This window comes from Euprymna scolopes, chromosome 8 (assembly GCF_053919585.1).
Source record: "Euprymna scolopes isolate OS-2025 chromosome 8, ASM5391958v1, whole genome shotgun sequence".
NCBI classification, from domain to species: Eukaryota; Metazoa; Mollusca; class Cephalopoda; order Sepiida; family Sepiolidae; genus Euprymna; species Euprymna scolopes.
In genome coordinates, this window is record NC_136489.1 from 42,318,251 (window position 1) to 42,339,791 (window position 21,541).

The following is a 21,541-nucleotide window of genomic DNA, read 5'->3' on the forward strand; positions in this document are numbered from 1 at the left end:
GTTAGACATAAGATCGTTTATTTTTTTTTTTTTTTTAACTTTTAACGTGGGGAAAATTTAAATTCAGCTACTCAAAAAAAAGAAGCACTATGATTGAAACAAAGATAAAAATTGCCTCATTCTAAGAAGGATTTCTCCTTTCTTTACCAACCGAGCACATCTTTGAAGCGTAGTATCAGAACAGATACTACACTTTGCTCTTAGCCAAAAAGGATAAGAAAAACATAATAATATAGGTATTATTATACAAACACCGTGACAGCGAATTAGTAAAAACAGACGTAGTATTCTGTTACGTTTCGGTGTGCTGAACACGAATCTGAAAACTGGGTTAGGGTTAGGGTTAGGGTACATTTTTTTCTACTAATTCGCTGTCACGGTATTTGTATAAATTTACCATAATATAAAATAATATTTACATTTCTATTTTTTTTTTTCAATATTTACTAAATATTGGCGTCCCTATTTACGAGAGAAAAGCTAAAGGGACAATAATAATAATAATAATAATAATAATAATAATAATAATATGTCCCAGTCGAGAAGGATTTCTCTTTTTTTGACAGGACAGAACATATGTCACACTTTAATCCTGTTCGAAGGCTAGGGAGAGGGAATATAAATTTTACTTCGGACTGTGCTCTCTGGAGATAATGTTTTTAGAAACTCATTCTTAAGATGGGGACCAGGAAACTTTTTATTTATTAAAAAAAAAAAAAAAAAAAAAAAAAAAAAAAAAAAAAAAAACTATTCTGCACTTTTTACCATCCTACAAAAAGATAAACAAAAGATGCACTATGCAGTAAAACTTGAAAATCCTATCTGAAAAATGGCACGGGCCGTTCAAGCACCTTTATTTCTAAGTACATTTTCAAATTAAACATCAGCTTTTACCCAATATAATGATACAATTAATTTGCATTGATTCGGATATCCTCAAGGTGAAAAAGATTAATATTGTCGAGTCGAGCAGATTAAATAATAAAAATATCACCGTCTCATTAAAAATAATTACGCCTTAAGTTAAGCTGTTTTATTTATTTATCTAGACATGATGTCAGTTATGATGAGGGGGAGGGGTGCAAAATTTATCGCAATCTAACCCGTCGGCATTCCGCGATAGAGGTATCCGGCAATAATTAATTAATCTCCCCCAGAAGAAGGTAATGTCTGGGAGGATGGCTTCCTACGACAATTCCAAATTGCGAGAGAAAAATGTTATGTTTTTTGTTTACACCATTAGCAATATTTTCAAAAACGCGCTCACTACAAAACAATAACAATCTTGTTAAAAAAAAACAAAACAAAACAACTTAAGCGGCAAATATAAATGCCATTATTCTTTTTTCAACTCAAATCGCTATAACACCAGCATAAATATGAATGTCTGTTAATTGACTTCTGTGATGTTTTGTTTATAAATACGGATTTATTTAATTATCTCGATCAGTGAAATACTACTATACTCACTCTCTTAAAACCATGTGGGCTAGAAAATCTTTCGACGCGCACGAACACAACGTACAAATTTAAAAAAGAACCAATCAAAATCGAAGAAGCAATTTTTTGAAATTACTCGCACTATTTATCATACATTGCTTATAAATATTCTTACTCGTTAAATAAGTATTTCATCGACTAATTAACTATAAAAGTACTAAAAAAAGGACTAAAAACGATTAGAAAATTATAATAATAGTCTTAACTTTCAAAAATCATGTGAATATTTTGTTATTAATTGTGATAATAGTAAGAACTATTTTTTTTTATCGTGCAAGGATTCAAATATACTCTGTTACTTAAAATTTTCAAAAATAATAATCATAGTGTATTGAACGCGCGGAGCTTTCCCAGGTAAGTAATTCGTTAATTTAATTAAATCCCCCCCCCCCTATTTTTTAATATTTTATAAAATAAAATAAAAAAACAAAAAATGTTTTTTTAATAGCAATCGGAGAAAAAAATTTATATGCATGCATTAAAAAGTTTTTTTTTTTTTATTCTTTGTCTTTAACTCTTTGTTCCAAGTTCAAACTAATTTTTTCGTTAAATTAATGTCTATCAACAAATATTAATTTTGGGGGGAAATAACTTTATTCTCATTGTTAATTTTTTATAAACTGCATTTTTTATCCAAATGATTTTAATTTATAAATTTTTACAATATGCTTAAATGTTTTCTAAACTTAAATTTATCGAGTTTGTTTACTCTTTATATATATTTTTGCTACATTTCTTTTCTATAAATTTTACTTCATTTTACTGTTATTCAAGCTATTATTACTCATTTACTGTTCTCCAATCTATTATTACCCATTTAAACTTCTACAAGTTTCTTTTAAAAATGAATTACTCAACGGAAACCCCGACTTGACCTAAAAAAATACCGTTTTGTTTTTTTTTAAATTGTTTTAATCTTATTTTTATTATATTTTCCATATATTGTATAAATGACTATAAATGTATACTAGATAATTTCATGGATAGGCCTTGCATGTAAATATTTGAATACCACAATTTTTTTCATTTAATATTTATGAAATTAACGCGAATAAAATACTGCTGTGAAAATTTTAAAATTTATTTAAAATGTTTTTAATTTAAAAGTTCTTTTAAAACTATTAAACCTGTTTTTAATATCCTGTATTTACAAAATAAAGTTTCTGTTTACTCCCGAATTAGTTTCCCGGATGTAGAGGGGGGAAAGCATCTTTGCAGGGCCAAGCGTCTTCCCTTTGTTTAATCTTTCTATTTTTATTTAAATATAAGATCGTTTCTGTTTAATATCTAATATATAGGTTTCATGATAACTTATTTGATTTTGGAGTTTTTTTTGCTTTTTTAATAAATCTACCCATGCATCATTGATTTTTAGGTCACAGTTTGAAATTAGCGCCTTCCTTTTTCTCGCACTGACTGTTTGTAATAGTAATACTACTAGGTCACTTTTCCCCCGCTTTTTTTGTAGAAAATTAGACCGTTTTTTTTTTTTGTTTGTTTATTTTTTAAATTTATATTGCAAGCGTTTTTAAACTTTTTTTAAAAGCATATCATTTAAAATACTTAGTTTCATTAATAATAAAAAAGTGATTTTTTTCTTAAAATTATTTCCTCCTTCCGAAATTAAATTAAAAGTGACATAATGAAGCTGTTTAAAATGCCCGCTTTTAAAATATTTCTATAACCAAATTAGTCATAGTTTTATAACGAATTATTATAAAAAGCTATTTGGTTAATGCTTGCTTCAGTGGCAGACATTTTAAAGCTGAAAACTGCAATATATACCAAAAGGTAAAACAATATATTACTTTAATCTGATAACTGGTCTATTTAAATAATAATAAAAAAAAAAAAAAAAAAAAAATAGACACGTCAATATTGATCGCTCAATTTTTGGCGCCTTTCAAATAAACGGTTCAAATTGCGTTCATAAACGTTCGTTAATGTTAAGTAATTTTTTTTTCTTATAATTCGAACAAATTAAAATGGTGTCATCAATTATTTTTTTGTCTTGATGAAAATCGTACGCCATTCACAAAATACTACAAATCAAACACAAACATTGATATATTCCTGATAGTAACACAAAAATACAATGGATTCCTATTTTTTTAAAACACCATTTAAATTAGGATTTTTAATTTTGACAAATTAAAATCTGAATAACCGTGTAAGAGAAATTCGGTAAAATGTTGCTTTTTGCTCCCAACGATTTTTTTTTAATCGGTATGATTACGTGGAGATTTTTTCTCTTCTCTCTCTCTCTCTCTCTCTCTCTCTCTGAATTCAAAATAGGTATTCACTTTATATGAATTAAAAACCTATCCAGTAAATGTAATCAATCGCCCGAAAATGTAATGTTCTACCGGTATTTTTTAATTTTCGATTTTTGAACGATTATCGAGGGTTCAAATGCCTGTAACGAAACCAGCATTTTTACTCTGCATTACTTCTGTTTATAAAAGTAAATAAACCCTTTAAGATAAAAATTTTATCCATTGTAGGTAGAAGAGTAATGTATCTTGCTTTCGGTAATATTTGCCCCCCCCCCTTTTTTTTTAACATCTCGGATTGCCTCTTTATATTTAGGGCTAGAAGTTTTTTTCCCTCCGAGGGATATATCCTCACTTGGCTTTCTTTGGCTAGAAGTAAAATATAGTATTTGATACAACACTTCCCCTTTTAGTAGTTTTTATTCTTGTCCCAATTCGGTGTTTCCCTCGGTCACACCGATATCCCCCGGATTAAAAACTAACGTTGGTACTGGTGGTGACTTATTGATCCGTGCTGAAATAATGTTATTATTTAAAAACCCATTCTTAACATGGGGAGGGGAGTGTTTTGTACCTATTCTGTACTTTAACTTTACAATTGAATAAAAAAAAAACTTGGAAATACGATTAAAAAATAGCGCGGAAGTGCATTAGCACCCTTACGTTGTCTTTACTCTGCCCTCATAATTTATCAATTGCTTAGCTTTGAAAAGTTGCATTTGCTTTTAAGTTTTCATACTTATATTATTATACATTTTTGGACATCGCTTCCTTTTAATCAAACTTGTGAACTTGTTAAAGAAAAACTAAAATCTCTTATATGGATGAAAATCGGTACTTCTGCAGATCAGACCTTGCTGAAATGTTATTTAGAAACCCATGTGTGGAGCGAAGAAGCTGTAACTATTCTGCAGTTCTGCACTTTTACTGAATTTAACAAACAAAAGATCGTAAAAATTTAATTAGAAAATCCTATGTTAAAAATAGCAGTCTGTAAACTGCAGAAGTGCCGTAAATCTCAAAATAAACCTACTCCAAAAATGGTCATATATATATATATATATATATATATATATATATATACTAACCATTATATTCGATTTTATGATTGACATTAGTTGCAAAAAAAAAAAAAAAATCAAATTATAATTAATTTTGACGCGATATTTGAAAATATCCAATTTTTTTGCTTAGAAAAGAACACTTCTATATTAAACTAAAATGTCGTGTCTGTTTCTCGCTTATATGTAACTTTGATACACATTGTAATTTAAAAAATTTATTTTCAATTGCTCAGTTTTATTGAAATAAAATAAAATACAGGAAAACAAAATTTTCGATATGACTTTATTTTGAATTAATTTTCAAATGCAAAGCTGGGAAAAAAGTCCGATGAATGCGCACCTAAATCCGAGAAAGGCTTTCTCAGAAAGCCCCCACCCTCACCCCATTAAAACAAAAATAAAGAAAAATCTGATGTACGTACCAATAATAGAAAATATCATACATCAAAAATCAGATAAATTTATAAAGTAGATTTATTTTTTTTTATAAGAAAATCAAATTTTATGTCATTAAGACATGCGTTATGCGACGGTTGCGACGCTATTTTGGTAAGTTTGAAGGAGTAAAAAATAACTTCAAATAATTCAAACTTTTGGAATTTAGAAAGCCACTGTCAACATGAAGACATTAAACAAATTCAAATTCGCTTGAAAATGATTTTCTTTATAAAAATAAAATTACTTGATCAATTTACATGATTTTTGGTGTACGATATTTTCTTTTGTATTTGTTAAGCAAAGCACCCAAAGTTATGAAATTTATATGAACATTTGTATATCTTATTTAAAACTTAAAATTTAAAAATCAAAGTCCCGTTTAGTAGTATTTCTGACTGTTGACCGTGGGATCTAAATGAAGCCCGAAATGACATCGATTCTGTGAGCTTGAGGATGGCTGATCGAAGAGCTAGTATCAAAGTGTAGTATCGGTTATTGTTCGTTCTTAGCTGGCCCTTTCTGAAGTTGTTTATAAAGAGGGTGACTATTTTTTTCTGGTTAGTCTCAATTTTGTATCGTATGATTTTTTTTTTTACTAAAATTATATTTGAAAATATGTTTAAGAATAATAATGCAACGTAGTTGATTTTAAATTTACATAACTGAAATAGGAATTATCTAATTTCATTGTAGTATTGATTTCATAACCATGTAAAGATACATACGGTGTTTATGGGAATTGTTTTTGGCGTTTTATTTTTTTATACCAATTATGAAAAAAATTTATGGCAGTTAAACTAACAGAATCTTCTGTGTCTCGTCAGGATAGAATGCATGGAGTTCTATGTATTCTATCTAGCCTGGCGTTTCCTTACGGGGATAAAACTTGGTAATTGATTGCTTATGCACTTTTGCCACCGCGTTATTTTTAGTTTTTTTTTTTTTTTTTTTTATATAAATTGTTAGGTGGAAACAGAATAGTTACAAAACACTCTCCCCTCCCTAATGTTAAGAATGGCTTTCAAAATAATATTCTAGCACGGTCGCAAAAGTACACAAGTACCATCCATACATAAAATATATCACCTCATAACATGAATCAAGTGTTTAGAAATGCCATTACTTGAATTACACCTATCTCCCCCTCCTCTGTAGTATGCAGAGTTCTGATTCCAGGACCAACTTCTTGATCGTATACTCCCAAAAGTAAAGTATAGATCCTAGTAAGTATCGAGAAAAGGAAAGTGAATGAGTACCCCTTCCACCTCTTCTCTTCAATGGTCACTTATACTTTAGACCCTTGAATCCTTTTATTAGCTTAGTCACTTTGTACAATTTATCCCTATTCCTATATAAAGTGTCATGGTATTTTAACAAGCGTGTGCTGTTGGTGTAACCTGTCGGTTTTGAGTTCTCTCGAAGTTGTTATTAATACCATTGAGAATGAACTTACCCTCCATGAATTAATAATCTCATAAAAAGGAAAACTAGAAAATAATATCAGTCTTTGTTTATACCAGCATATTGTTCCAGTCGTCCTCGACTTTATTTTGCACTAAACTCGTGCAATTGTGCGGTTGGAATATCACAACCTTTGCTTCACTCTCCATGCACATTTACTGTTGAGTATCCATTATCTCGAGAGCGAATGAAAACTTAAAATTCCCCTCTAAATTTACATATTAGGTTGGGGCAAAAATGTCATTTTTTGACGCTCAACTTCAAAAGATTATAACTCCTTTCATAATAAACTTTATTAATCAAAATAAGAACCATTTAGAATCGACACATTTTTGCCAACGAGAAACAAATTTATTTATCCCATTAGCATAGAAATCTAGAGTTCTGGAAGCGATGAAGTCATTGAAGGCCGTTTTTTCAGCATCATCTCGGCTTTTGAAGCATTTTTCGTGCAGGACGTCAAGATACTTGAAAAAGTGATAATCGGTGGGTGAGAGGTCCAGGTCCACTCCAGTGAATATGGCAGATGAGGCAGTCTCTTAGCCCAACTTGTTCAGCTTCTGTAGGGCCAGTTGAGCAACATGCGGTCGAGCGTTGTCATGGAGAATTGGTCCATTTATATTGATCAATCTCAAGCACATGTTGGAACTTCTGGCGTAGTTCGTCAATTTTTCTGCAGTACTCCTCTAGGAGTGTAAGAAGTCTGGATTAAAAAAGGAGTGATTATTTAGATTCGCTACCTTTTGGAGCTTATAACAATATGAATAATGTAATTTACCCCCCCCTTTTTTTTTTTCTCAATAAAAGAAGAAAAGACCAAACTTTGAAATAAAAGGTTTTATCGAAAAATATACAATATTTTTTATTTTTTTAATGTTTTTTTTATTTTTTTTTTTTTTATAAGATTTCACGAAATTCAACAAATTTTAACTTAATCTAAATATAATAAATATATATATAAATAAAAAAAATCACTTGGCTATATAAAATACTAATCAATGGATGCTTCCATTCTTCATTTATGAGAATTTGTCCATCTTTATATTATATATTCCATGTATTTTTTTAAATAAAATAATTTTTTATACAACTATTTGAAAAGACCGCCATTATGTAAGCATTAACCTGTGTTAGTTAGTCGGTGTTTCTTCCTGTTTTGAAATACGGATGGATAAAAGGATTATAAAACTTAAAAACAACATATACGCCTGAGCCGTCAAGCCTTGTGCATGAAGAAAAATGCGCCACCGTAGCTAAAAAATGATCACATTTTACTTATCAGTTTTTGCCGTTTTAAAAAAAGCAATCGGATTTTATTTATTTTTTTCCTCTCTAAGAAATACATGAGTTTTTGATTTAATATATTTTATTTCTTCATGGAGTGAATTTTTCTTTTTTTTAAACATCGAATGAAATAGAAAAAATTGTCATAATTGTACAAAATTTTCTGGACAATATAACAAGATTATAGGGTTTCACTTAAAAAAAAAATTCAACATAGTTTAAAAAAAAACTTTGGACTTTACAGGTAAATTTGCAAATAACTTTTTTTTTTTTAAATTAGCTAATTTTATTTATTATCTTCAATTTTTGATATATAAATTTGAGGTGAGAAAATTATTTTACTTTTAATAGACATTTCAAAATGGGGAGGGGGATTTTTAAAAAAAAAAAAAACCTTTGCCTAGAATATTTGGTTTATTGGAAAGAGCATAAAATTTCCCATTGAACCGAAAATATCGTAAAAGTTGAACCATAAGAAAAATTTTGATAGATTTTTAAAGTTTAAAAATTGAAAAGAAATTTAACTCAAAATTAAATTGATTTGATCACGTAAAAAAAATGGCTGCATGAACGCGTGCAGGCACTTTGTAAGCACTGTTTTTTTGAAAAATAAAAAAATATTTATTTTTTAAACAACTTTAATAGTTTATTTTGGAAGTATATTCCATAAAGAAAATAAACAACCCACTTTAAAAAGAGAAATTACAAGTTTTTTTATTTTATTTGCAGTTTTGTGTTGGGGGGATCTAAAATTCCTAAAAAATTCTGTCACACCTAGTACTTCTCAGCCGTAATCGTTTCGCTCGGATTCAAGAAGCTGTGATGGATGAGACGGGCTGCAGACCACCAAATAGTCATCATAACCTTTTTTTTTTTTGTGTGTGTGCAATTTCGGCCTTGGGAAGTGTTGTAGGGCTTCTCCGGCATTCAACCACTAGCAGTGTCAGAAATCGTCATTAAAAATTTGCGGTAAACAACGGTATATTTAGACTTACTGTCTTTCGGAGCTTTTTTTTTTAAATTAAAGGAGCAAAGACCAAAATTGAAAAAAATAATAGGTTTAATAGAAAATTATGCAATATTTTTTTTTAAATCCGTTTTCCTTAAAAAAAAAAAAAGAAATTTTACCTCCTTCAATAATAAAAAATATATAAAAATTCCAAAAAAATACTTACCTATAAAAACTAGTATTCGATGAGTAGTTCAATTGTTCATTGTTAAGAATTTATCCATATTTATACTTATATTCCATGTCCTTTTTAAATAAAATACATTTTTAAACAAGGATTAAAAACACAAACTTTTTTTTTTTTTTTTTTTTTTTTTTTTTTAACTGTTCAAATAAAGGGAGACAAGTCTGGTTTTATTCGCCTTTATAATGCGGAGCATAGAAGGGGGCATAAATTATGTCTTTAATGCGTACTGTAAACTAAATTTAGTATTTCGGTCCTCCGTACTTAAAAAACGGAAATTATTCACTTAGAAGTTTTTATTGTTAAACAAAAAAATCAGTTAACCGATTTTTTTAATTTTTTTTTATTCTTTTAATGAAATACATGAGTTTTTGATTGATATATTTTAATACTTCTTTATCGACTGAATTTTTTTTTATATCTAAAAAAAAAAACATTTTATGAAATAGAAAAAATTGTTGTAAGCATCCCATATTTACTTGACATTCTAAGCATAACATAAGCTTCCACTAAAAAAAAAAAAATTCAACGTGTTTTTTTTTGTTATTTAAAAAAAAAAAATGGTTTTACACTTTGGATTTTACAGATAAATTTCCAAAATGTTTTAAATTACAATGTATTAATGATCTTTTATCTTCAATTTGTGATATATAAAACTTTGGTACATGAATTATTAAAATTTTAATAGGCATTTCAAAATGGGGGGGGGGTGAATTTTAAAAAAAAACGTTTGTCCAAAATATATTTGATTTATTGGAAAGAGCATAAAATTTCACATTGACTCTGAAAATATTGTAAAAATTGAACCAATAGAAAAATTTTGATAGATTTTTAAAGTTTAAAAATTGAAAAATATTTAACTCGTAAAATTCAATTGATTTCATTACGTAAGAAAAAATGGCTGCATGAAGATGTGCTGGCACTTATAAACACTGTTTTGTAAAAAAAATAATATTTCTATTATTTTTTAAACAACTTTAATAGTTTATTTTGGAAGTATATTCCAATAAGAAAATAAACCCACTTTAAAAAGAGAAATTATGAGTTTTTTATATTTTATTCGCAGTTTTGTGTGAAGGGTGTCAAAAATTCCCTCAAAATTTTGATACATCTATTCAACCACTGTGCTGAACATCGCCGGTTGTTGTAGAGGATCCACTTCTCATCACACGTCACAATCCGCTTGAGAAATGGATCATTTTTGTTGCACAGAAGGAGCGTAGAAGACACCTCAAAACGATATTTTTTGTTCAATTCATGCGGTACCCATTTATCCAACTTTTTTGACTTCCCTATTTGCTTTAAATGGTGAATGACTGAGTGGTCGACCTCGAGTTCACCAGCATCTTCTTGTGGTTTTGCGAGGATCAGATTCAATTAAGGTTTTTAAATGCTCATTATCAAGATGAAACCGGACACGTCTGTCTTCGAGGCTCTCATCACTATTGTGAAATTTCTTGAATCACCATTATGTAACACATTCGTTAGTGGTTCCTGGGCTAAACGCATCATTGATATCACAAGCTGTCTCGGCAGCTTTTCGGCCTAGTTTAAACTGGAACAAGAAAATTGTACAGATTTGAATCTTATCTGTCAAAAGCTTGCAAAAAAAAAAAAATGAAGAGATTGAGAACAGTAACGAATAACTAGATTCGACAGAGCGAAAAACGCACTTCAAAATGATATAACATGGCTATATCTATAAAAGTGAGTGTCTGTCTGTGTCCATCTGTGTACATTTCCCTATGCAATAACTCTGTCAATTTTCAGTCTACAGACTCGAAATATCATATACAGGGTACTGAGATTTGGGGAAAATCTTTAATCCGTTTTCAGCCAGAAATTTGGCTATTAAGGGGTCAAAGTTCAATGATTTGTCCTTTGAGAACTCTACCAAACTCCTCCACCAATTTTGGGTATAAACACTTGAAATTTTAGATATAGGTTCCTTGGATATGGATCTAACTTAATTACTTGATTTAAGCCCAAAACAAATGTTAAGGGGTCATAATAGGGGTCAAAGTTTTTTAAAAAATTGCCCTCTGCGGTCTCTACCAAATTACTCAGACAATTTCTGGTCTAAACATTTGAAATTTTACATAAAGGGTATTCAGAGATAGGGCAAGCTTTTTAATGAGTTTGGGTCAAAAATTTGAGCTACCAATATATAAATGTATATATGTTTGCATGTCTGCCTAAAACTTTCAACAGAGGCAACGGATTTTCGCAAGATCAGTATCGTTTAGAGCTCGACCCTTCAGATGAAAAATTGGCTAAAAACATCAATTTCTTCACCCTCAACTGGGCCCTTTTCTACAGGGAGGAGTCACTTTTTTTGCCGATATTTTCGAAAGTCATCCCCTTTTCGATCGTCTAGCCTTAATTTAAACCCATGTTACTTCTGGTTTGGTGGTGGTTGTAACAGCAAAGACGTCACGTTTTTTCCCTCCTTTGTGGTATTGGTTCGAGCCTGACTTCCTACTACCACTGTTTTTTCTCAACATACACCTCTAAACACCCTGAAATGCTTGTGTGTGTGTGTGTGTATGTATATATATATATATATATATATATATATATATATATATATGAATTGGTTGAGATTCCGAGAGAAAAATCTATATTTAAATAAGAAAGGTCACCAACAATTGCTATATAGTTTTTAACATTATTTTATTCCATGTTTTGATTTTTCATTTTAAAAAAGGTATCATATTTAGATCATTATAATAATGTTTTTAAATCATTGAAATAGTTTTTTACGCGTTTCTGACGTTCTGTATAGCGTCCTCTTCAGAAATTATTCAAAATGTAAAATATTTAAAATGTGTTCAGAATGCATTTTCTTAGTCCATTTTGGTTACATGTTTCCTGAGCGGTGGAAATATCTGTAAATAATTCTAAATGTAATCACGGGTGTGTTCCAGCCCTATATATATATATATATATATATATACATACTAGCTTGGTGTACCCGGCATTGCCCGGGTGTGTGTATGGGGGCGGGGGTAATCGGAGAAACCAAAACCCAAACAAAAAACAGCAAAGAAAAAAACGCTGTGTGTATAGGAGGGAGGGGGGGGGATGTAATCTAAAGAATAAGCGAAGTAAAAAAAACGTTGCCCGAGTGTTTAAAGATGTAAAAGAAAAAAAAGAAAAAGTTTTGGTCGGGAGGCGAGATTGAACCTGGAAGCCTTGACGCGGAGGTGAAACAAACGCCAACCACTTAACCGTCTAGGCCAGGTATAAGAGTAATTTATTATATTAAATAAGGCTTATAAAGTGAGTGAAAGAGGTTTGATTGACAGATAGCTGCTAAATGAGGTCATCGTGGGAGCGTTACGAGATGACGTAGCAGTATTTTATTTAATGCGGGACAGCTTTTTGGGGTTTGTTTACTTTGTTTCAATGCGGGTCAGTTTTTGCTTCCCCAAGATGATGGTGGGGGGGAAACCGGCTCCCCAAATGAAAGGGGATTAGCAATTGTTTGATATAAGGAGTTTAGCCCCACATTGATCAAAGCTGATTGCTTGTGGACGTTTCTGGCGCGATGCTGAGAACACCGTGTTAGCTTTGAATTAGTTTCGCTTTTTATACAAAAAAGCCGAATTAACATGCGAGAAGCCAAAATAACAATAATTTTGTAAAAGTCGCTGTAAGTAAATCTAGACACTACACGCGTTGCCAAATCATAGATATTATATATAGGGGGTATATAAAGTTCTAAGCGATAGTAACGACCTCTGGAGCGTGTGCGAAAGAAGCCTTTGCAAGACATACACGAAATGTTCACACACATTTTGCCTTTTATATATATAGATATCAATGTATTAATTAAGAAGTCATATATAAAAAGTAGCACGTGAGAAAACGATATTGTTTTTGCACTAACCTAATACTTCGAAATATCAATAGTAGGATTTTATTTTTAAAGATTCTATTCAGTTATAGCATAGGGATTGTAAAAATATTTTATCTATTTCGCTTGATTATAGTCTGAATTTTGCTTAACATGTATTTTTGGGTCTTAAATTGTATTTTTGTACCGAAATATTTTTATTGTATGTTTTAATTTTTATTCATATGTTACCGACTAGTACGTTTTTTAACATTTTCATTTTTTGCTTTTAAATGTGTTAAATTCTGTCAACATGCACAGCATAAACTATTTAGTTTTTTAGTGATAAATAAAATTTATATTTATTTAAAACCTTTTTCTTTTGAACTTTTCAAAAAAGTAATTTGCCCGGTCATTAAATACGCATAAATTATATATGTGCATGCGAATATTGTCTTTTCTAAACAGTTCACTTTTTGTAAGAAAAAAAAAATAATTGAGCTGAGATTGAAACCAAAACTTAGACAATGAGTCTAATACAATAATCATTACACCAGCTTGCCATGTTTTCAAACCTCGTGAAACAGTTGACAAACAGATAAAAATCCGATAATTCCTAAGTACCAATTTTTCAATTTTGGCCCCTTAACAGCCCTTTTTTCCTGATGCAAACTGATTAAAAAGTTTTTCACATGTCTGAATAACCTATATACCAAATTTTAAGTCTGTAGATAAAAAATGAAAATTAAACGGACTCTCATGAGCAAAACTAGTTATGAGTTTTTTTTAGTTTCAAGTAAACAGAAAATCTAATGAAAGAAAAAAAACCCTGTCTTTTAAAGTTGACCTGGTGCACAAATAACAATGCAGTTTGAGGTTTATTTGTCAAATGTATTTTTTTAATTTAGTAATATTTTCTTTTTTGTTGCTTGGGAATGTTTTTATTCCTCCGCGTAATTTCAAACGTGTCACCCATAAAGTGCATAAACTTTCAATAACTTATAATAAAAAGCTGCTATATCGTATGCGTGTTTTATTACAACCCAACAAAAAACCTGAAACCACATTTCATTATTTTCTACAGGATTGTCACATTTAGCAAAAGTTCATGACTTCCCTATAATTATTCAGCACTTCGAGCAGATGAAACAAGTTCAGGGATAAATTCAAATCACCCCCACCCCCCCTCTAATCCTGTTAACAAAACTGCCTAGACATCCCTGACCCCCAAAACCTATTGGGGAGGCGTGGACATTGAGTAGTGCTTTCGAGGAATTCTGTTTTACTCCTTTGTATACAGTTAGTCGCTTTTTTTTTTTTTTTTTTTTTTTTTACAAAACTTAGACGTTACTATGTATTAATTTTGCTCAAACTTTCGTTTTTCAAAATTATCTTTAAAACTTGCATTCCGTACGTCATTGAATAATGTTTAAAATGTCATTAAAAAATTGGAAGTTTGCAAGCAGTTGAGTTATCGGAGATTTGGTCATGATCTCGTAGCAAGATTGCATTCATGTAAACTGATCATTTATAAATCCCGTTACTGTGAGCACACATCTAATATTGGTTGACTCGAGTCTTTTTTAACATCATACTCTCCTTGGGTGACCCAGTTGAAATTGATCAGAATACCAACTTGTCTTGATTGGTGGCTCGCTATTATAACTATGATTTTCCTCTTTTTAGGCATGGCCATCTCATAATATTTTCCAAATCAATTATGCATTCGATTTCGAAATTAACAATCTTAGTAATGTTTTTTTATATTTGATTTGTGCAACAGGAAAAAGCTTATAAATCACAAACTAAAAAGCATGTCACATCTCTTGTCGAGTAACAATCAGCTCTAATTGGCAGTTTTCTGGAGGTTGAATGTTAAATTCTTACAAGTGATAACTATGAATTAACACATTCAGTCATTAATGATGAAAAAGAATTCAGTTTGAAATTTCTTTCTGGTTTGAAAATTCAACACCATGTGTTTGAAGATCTTGAGTTAAATCGGTGAAAGTGCAAATATATCATCAAATATGAGAAATGTAATCGAAATAATTCATCTAATTGTCGATGTGGGTGCCCACCACTGTGAAAGAAAAAGGCAAGAACTTGAATATTAATTAAAAATTGGATGAACTCTAATAATTTGTGTTTAAGAATAGTTTACTTTTTGTCAGATTTGCACTCTGTTAAGTGGATGCATATTCACGTTAATTTTATTCATCTAATGTCTTTATTTCTGCAGGTTAATGTTAAAACTTGTTTTATATTTACCCACCTTTCAAAAAAAAATTTTTTTTTTATATATAAATAACCCAAACAAGGCAAGGCGGAGGGGCTACCTAGATTAGAGGACATCTCAAGTAAAGAACAGTGGAGCAAGATATTCACGTTACATTTCTGTATGTTGGTAAAGCTGAAGGAGCAGATAGGAAATTTCAAAGGGTGTGGAAAAAAGCTTTTAGAGCAGTTTTCTGGTATATAGAGATTTCACCAGTGAAGGGATGGGATTTTGCTACTAGTCAGGGTATATTTATATTAAGAGGGATACATGTGCGGTAAATTTGTTGGAGCACATTTTGTAGAAGTACTTGTAACATGAATGCAACAATGTTGTAGCGAAAGGACGAGCTGAAGCTTGGTACAATGTGAGTCATTAGGTTAATGACTTTTTTTTCACTGTCCAAGCAGGAAACATTAGTGTTTGGTGTGTTAACACGGTATAGCAACAATACTCCCATGCATGGATGAATGGTGGCTTTATATTAACATGCTTAGCAGATGAAACAAAAAGCGTGTCTCCAAAATTTTTTTAAAGTTTTAATTATGATTGCAATTTAAAAAGTAAAAAGTTATTTGAATTTTTTTAATCATTTTTTAAACTTTTGTAACATTCAGTTTTAACGAACTGAAGTTTTTCTCCAAGAAAACTTTCTAATTTTCTGTAAATTGTTTTTAAAACTAGAATATTGTCATCATGAGGAATCTGCTACCTTGCTGGATTCTTTGCACTAACATTTATTTTGTATTTTTCTTCTAACTTTTAGTTTCAGCACATGGAAAAATGCATTATGGGAATATTATTGTGATCAAGAGAGATGGGAAAGATGGAGTCATTTTCCCTCTCCTCACAAAAGCTTGTCTCGTCGGAAGGTGTGTATGAAAGATTTTTTTCTTGTGACTTAATTTTATCTCCTTTTTATTACTATTTTAAAAACGTTTTTAATAAGTTTAAGAAACTTGTGAAAAACTAAATTTAAATGCTAGAAATATTTAGCAAGTTTAACTCTTAGGTATCTCCCTTTTATTATTCAACGGAAGTCTTACTTTTTTCTTTAATACACATTTTATGTTATTCTTTTACTTAATTTTCTTTATTTTCAATTCTTATTCTACTGTAAAATCGCAATTTTAATAAATTATGAACCTAAATAGGATAACGGTGGCTGTTGGAACTAACTTCGTAGGAAATAAAGTTCTTAGGCCATCTCTTTGTTTGAAAAAAAAAAAAAAAAAAAAAACATTTTCGGGATACCCTCAGTGGAGATGCCTATGCAAAACTTAGATTTTTTTTTTTTTTTTTTTTTTTTTTTTTTTGAAAGCTTGTGATTAACAAGTCTCTGACAGTGAAGAATATACATACAGTAACAAGTGTCACTGACTATATAAGGGCAATTTATTCTAATATCTCTGAGAAATGCCAGATAGTGAATGAGACTGAAATGCTTTAACCCCCCTTTTTTTTCCCCCCCATCCACTTAACGCATAGTAACAAAGAAATGAGTTGAGCAGATGTGTACATTTCAGCTATCTTAGTAGGCGTTTGTATGTGAGGTGTTGTATGCCTGTGTTTTATATAGTATACTAGCAGGGCTACTCTGCATTTTCTGCTGCAAAAGGGCAATGTACCTGTTGTCCCCTCCTAATTTGTCCAACCCATTCCTTTCTCTGGACACACAACTCGAGTCGACGAAAGGGAAATAACTCTTTAAAAGAAAGAAAAAAAAATCAGTTACTTCTCTTTAGTTAGTGATGGGGAAAATGGATATCATAATAATGCTAAAAGATATGTGTATATGAGCCCCCCCCCCATTAATGAATCTTTTAAGTTAGATATTACTGCAATCAAAATATTCGCTCTGTTGGTTTTTTTTTTGTATATTTTTCAAGTTTTGTCTGAAGATAGATATTTGCTTGCCCTATATGTAATAGATGTGTGAACTTGTGTGTGAATGAGTTGTTTCTCGTTGCATCTGGCATGCATAATTGACCCGTAAGCAGTTAATATTAATTTTCTGCATTGTTATGGAAACAACTGACAAAGGTTTGTAGTGGATTGAATCTTAGAGCGGCCTTTTGAGTGGTTGTTTTAATAGGGAGTAGTAATTAGTGCTTGTGTCCCGGTGCAACCCTTTCTGATTGCTTATTGAAATTTGATTTCAACCTATCAAAATTGGATATTTCATAAGTTATTTGGTTACTGATTTGAACCAGATTTCAGATTTTTTGCAGTCCTCCACATAATCCAAAAAAATTACTTCTGCAAATAATTTTGTATTTCCCTTTATTTTCCTAACAGAAAATCGAATTTCACATGAACTTGACAAGATTTGTAGAACTCTTAATATATGACCATTACAATAGAAAATGTGCTGGTATCTGCATGCTCTTTACCTCACCACAAACCAGCTGATGATTCACACCAAAACCTGCGGATTCAAGCCAAGAAAAACTTGCAAAATGTTGAAGTCTATTGAGACTTTGACCTATTCTTGTCATTAATAAATACCAAGGTAGCATGTTAGTGGGTGTGTGGAAAAGGGACAACTTAGGAAATTATACAATAAATATTATGGTGCTCAATTTATAAAATACAGATCTGATATTAGGATGCTTTCAGTTGACTTTTCAAGAGGAAATTAGTGATGCATTGTGGACATTTTCCAGATATATTTATGGAGTTCTGTAAATTCTAGTGTTCTTATAATTATCTCCCCTTAACGTTTGTGTTGTAAATTGAATATAAAAGTTTCCTGCAACACGTGTTATTATTCCTATTTTTTTTTGTTTAAAATTATTTTCCTTTCAATGTTCTACTGAAAAATAACTATAACATGAAAGATAAGAGTACTTGTATCCAAAATAAGCTTGGAGTTTGAATTGATCATCAAATCCGTCTTCAAGAAGTTATTATAAAAAGAAAATTAAATTTAGCTGTAATCCTATGATCACCTTCATCGTCACACTAAGATAAAAATAATATAGACTAATTGTTGGTATAACTTATTTCCTGAGTGTGTGATAAAGCACTCCCAAAGAGTGTCCATTAATAGATGTCTTTCAAGGCATTGGTTAAAGTCACCTCATCTCAGATCTGCTAAAACTCACCCAGATTGGTTTAGAGCTGCAAAATTTTCCAAACTGCCCGGGTGTTTGGGGGTGTGTTGGGGGGGGGGGGTTAGATCAAAACAACCCTTCTAAAAAAAAACAAAACCGTTGGCCGGGTGTTTGGAGGTGTAAAAGAAAAAAAAAAAGTTTTAGTAGAAAGGTAGGCTTAAACCCCGAACCTTTGACGCAGAGGTGGAAAGGAAATGGAAAAAAAAAAAACTACGACCTAACCATCTCGACCATGGGAATAGATGAATTGATAAGTGTTAAGTTGATGTTTATAAAGTGAAATTAACAGGTGCGAGAACGTTAAGTCATGTGATGTTTGACCTAGTTTTGCGCTGGAAGCCAGTTTCTTTTTTTCCCGCTACGCGGCGATCAAAAAATATCTCGAAAATAGCTTGTAAAAGTCGGGTAAATTAATGGTAGCTGCGACCCGAGTTCCTTAGTCGTAGATATTATTTAGACAGCATATAAAAAGTTTTAAGGAGCAAGCCAACCGAGAATCACGGCCAAAAAAGCCTTTTGTAGACATACATAAAAAGCGAACACACATACATACACACATTTTCGCTTTTATATAGATAGACTAGCAGGAGTGCCCTGTGTTGCCTGGGTGTTTTGGAGGTGTTCATTAAAAAAAAAAAAAAAAAAAATTTTGGTAGGAAGGTGGGCTCGAACCTGAAGCCTTGACGTGAAGGTGGGAAAGAAAGGGAAAAAACCTGACATCTTACCCGCTCGGCCACGATAGGAGAGGAAATGAAAACTGTTTTAATTTAATGATTAAAAAGTTAAATGACAGGTGCGTGAATTTAATGAGGTCAAACATCACGTAACTTTTCACAAGCCAGTTTCTGTGTATTTGTTTGTTTTCCCCCGCCATTTAAGTCAGAAAACAGCTCCCTAAAAAGGGGAGTGTCCAAATGAATAGCAATTGTCTGATATGACAGATGTTTTTTTTTTTTTTTAGCATTGATCAAACCATATTGCTTTCGGGGCGTCTTGGCATGAAAGGCCAAAAACACAAATTTGCTTTCAGTTTCACTTTTTTTATACGGAAAAGCCAAAGAAACCCACGTAGGCCAAAAAATATTGCGAAAATAGCATGTAAAAGTCACCTAAATTAAAGATACACACGACCTCATTTTGTAAATTGGAGACATTATAATCTACGTAGCATAAAAAATGTTTTAAGAAACAGTTCCCCCATCTGTGCATTTATATTTCTTTATAAATAAGTCAATCTTTTGAAGAGTTAAAAAAAAAAGAAATACTTAGTAATCATTTGGAATTGCAAACATTTAAACTGTTGAATATAAAGTGATTTCTGTTAAAATTCTTAAAAAATACTCGGATGAAAATTTAATATTTTGGAATCTGTTTGTACCTAATCATTTTATAGAAATTCAAAAACCATTATAAATTATAGTTTGATAATAAATTTGTTCAATTAATTTAATGATAATCATTCCACAATAATTAAAATGAAGATTAAAAGTTCAAAATTAAAAAAAAAAAAAAAAAAAAAATTTAATCTTTTAATCTGTATTTATGAAATTATTTGATGTAAAAAGCTTCAAAATTTTCAGTGTTTTTTAATAGGAGCATTTTAAAGAATTTAAAACTAGAAATGACTTATTTGACAGTTTGAAATGATTTCAATTTGGAGGGTTTTTTTTTTTTTTTAAAATGGCTAACTTATGAATTTAAAAATGAATTAATTTCATTTTTTAAAAGATTTTAAAATGTTTTTGCAATTTTTAAAACTTCAAATTATGTAGAGATGAAAAAAACTGGTAACATAATCTAAATAAATAAAACGTGTGTGTAAACACTTAACTGATAACCCCTTAAACTACTGGTCAAATTACACTAAAATTAGCAGGAAATAGTAACCCTACACCAAGGATAGTTTATAATATATTTATATATCTGCTCGATTCATACAAGATGATCTAAAAGCAGTCTGAATGTTTGTATGGAGAAATAACGCGTAGAGACTTACATTCGTAAGTTGAAATACAAAATGTTCATTCCAACTGGTCGACATGTTTTTATTTCTTTCTGCGTATGCTCAAATTCAATTCATTTCTTAAAGTCGTTTAATATTAATTCATACTTAAGGAAATCTTGCGTGATGGGACAAATTCTAAATCCAGGTTTTGGTAGAAAAAAAAAGTAAGTATGAGGACCGAACCCTTGAGGCAAAGTTGTAAATTAAAGTGTGAAAAAAAAAAAGTGTGACGTTAACCATTGCCCCACCGCGAGATAGATGCTAACGGAAACACGTTTGAATTTATTTAATTACTTGGATTTAGCAGGTGCCCGTTTTAATGAGTTAATGAGGTCAAGTTTGACTGCGGGATTTCATTTACTGCTTGACCTCATTAACTCATTTCTTTTCTCTTTTTTTTTTTTTTTTTTCTTAATGCGTAAATATTGCTTGAAATTCTGAAAATATTTGTCTATTCCTAACTTTAATAATCTTTTTTTTTTTTTTTAATTCTCTCTTTTTCCCTTTAGATAATTTTCTTTTTCTTAAAATAGCTTTTCTTTTACTTTAAATAACTTCTCTCCTTTTTGTTTCTCCTTTTTTTTTTTCTTGAAATAATTTTTTTCTGTAAAGAAATAAGGATTTATGAGCTGCAGATGTTAAATATACAACATTCCTTTCTTTTTAATTCATTTATTGCTTAGATAAACAGATTAATTTCAATGACATTTTTTAAATAATTCGTCCGAGTAAAACAAATTTATTTGTATAAATATCTGATATTTCAACAAATTTACGATACATTTGGATTCCGCTTTTCCTTATATATAAATTTAAAGTTAAAATTTCAGACCTAAACAGATCAGTTGCCTCATGTACATTAAATGCAGTCAGTTATCTTTGATACTTCATATTGAGATATCATACAAGGAAAAATTAATTTTCTTGAATACAATTTTCATAACAATGCTCATCTTAGCATTACAAGTTGATTTTTTTCTTGCATCTCTTAAAAGAAACCTCAATCTTTAATGCAGAGGTTTGTGCAATAGATTTAGCACTTGATCTCATCTCCAAGGATAACAACGCAAAATATGTAATTTTCTCCAACT

The 21,541-nt window shown here is 30.5% G+C and overlaps 1 protein-coding gene across 1 annotated transcript in view; it reads left to right on the top strand.

Moving 5' to 3' along the window:
- Positions 1–1,799: 1,799 nt before the first annotated feature.
- Positions 1,800–21,541, top strand: part of LOC145283529 (uncharacterized) — an 89,125-nt gene continuing 69,383 nt past the window's right edge. The window contains exons 1-2 of the mRNA XM_080132395.1: positions 1,800–1,854; positions 16,096–16,201. Coding sequence (XP_079988521.1) covers positions 16,113–16,201 — 89 coding nt within the window. The 5' untranslated portion in view covers positions 1,800–1,854; positions 16,096–16,112. The remainder of the gene's footprint in view (positions 1,855–16,095; positions 16,202–21,541) is intronic.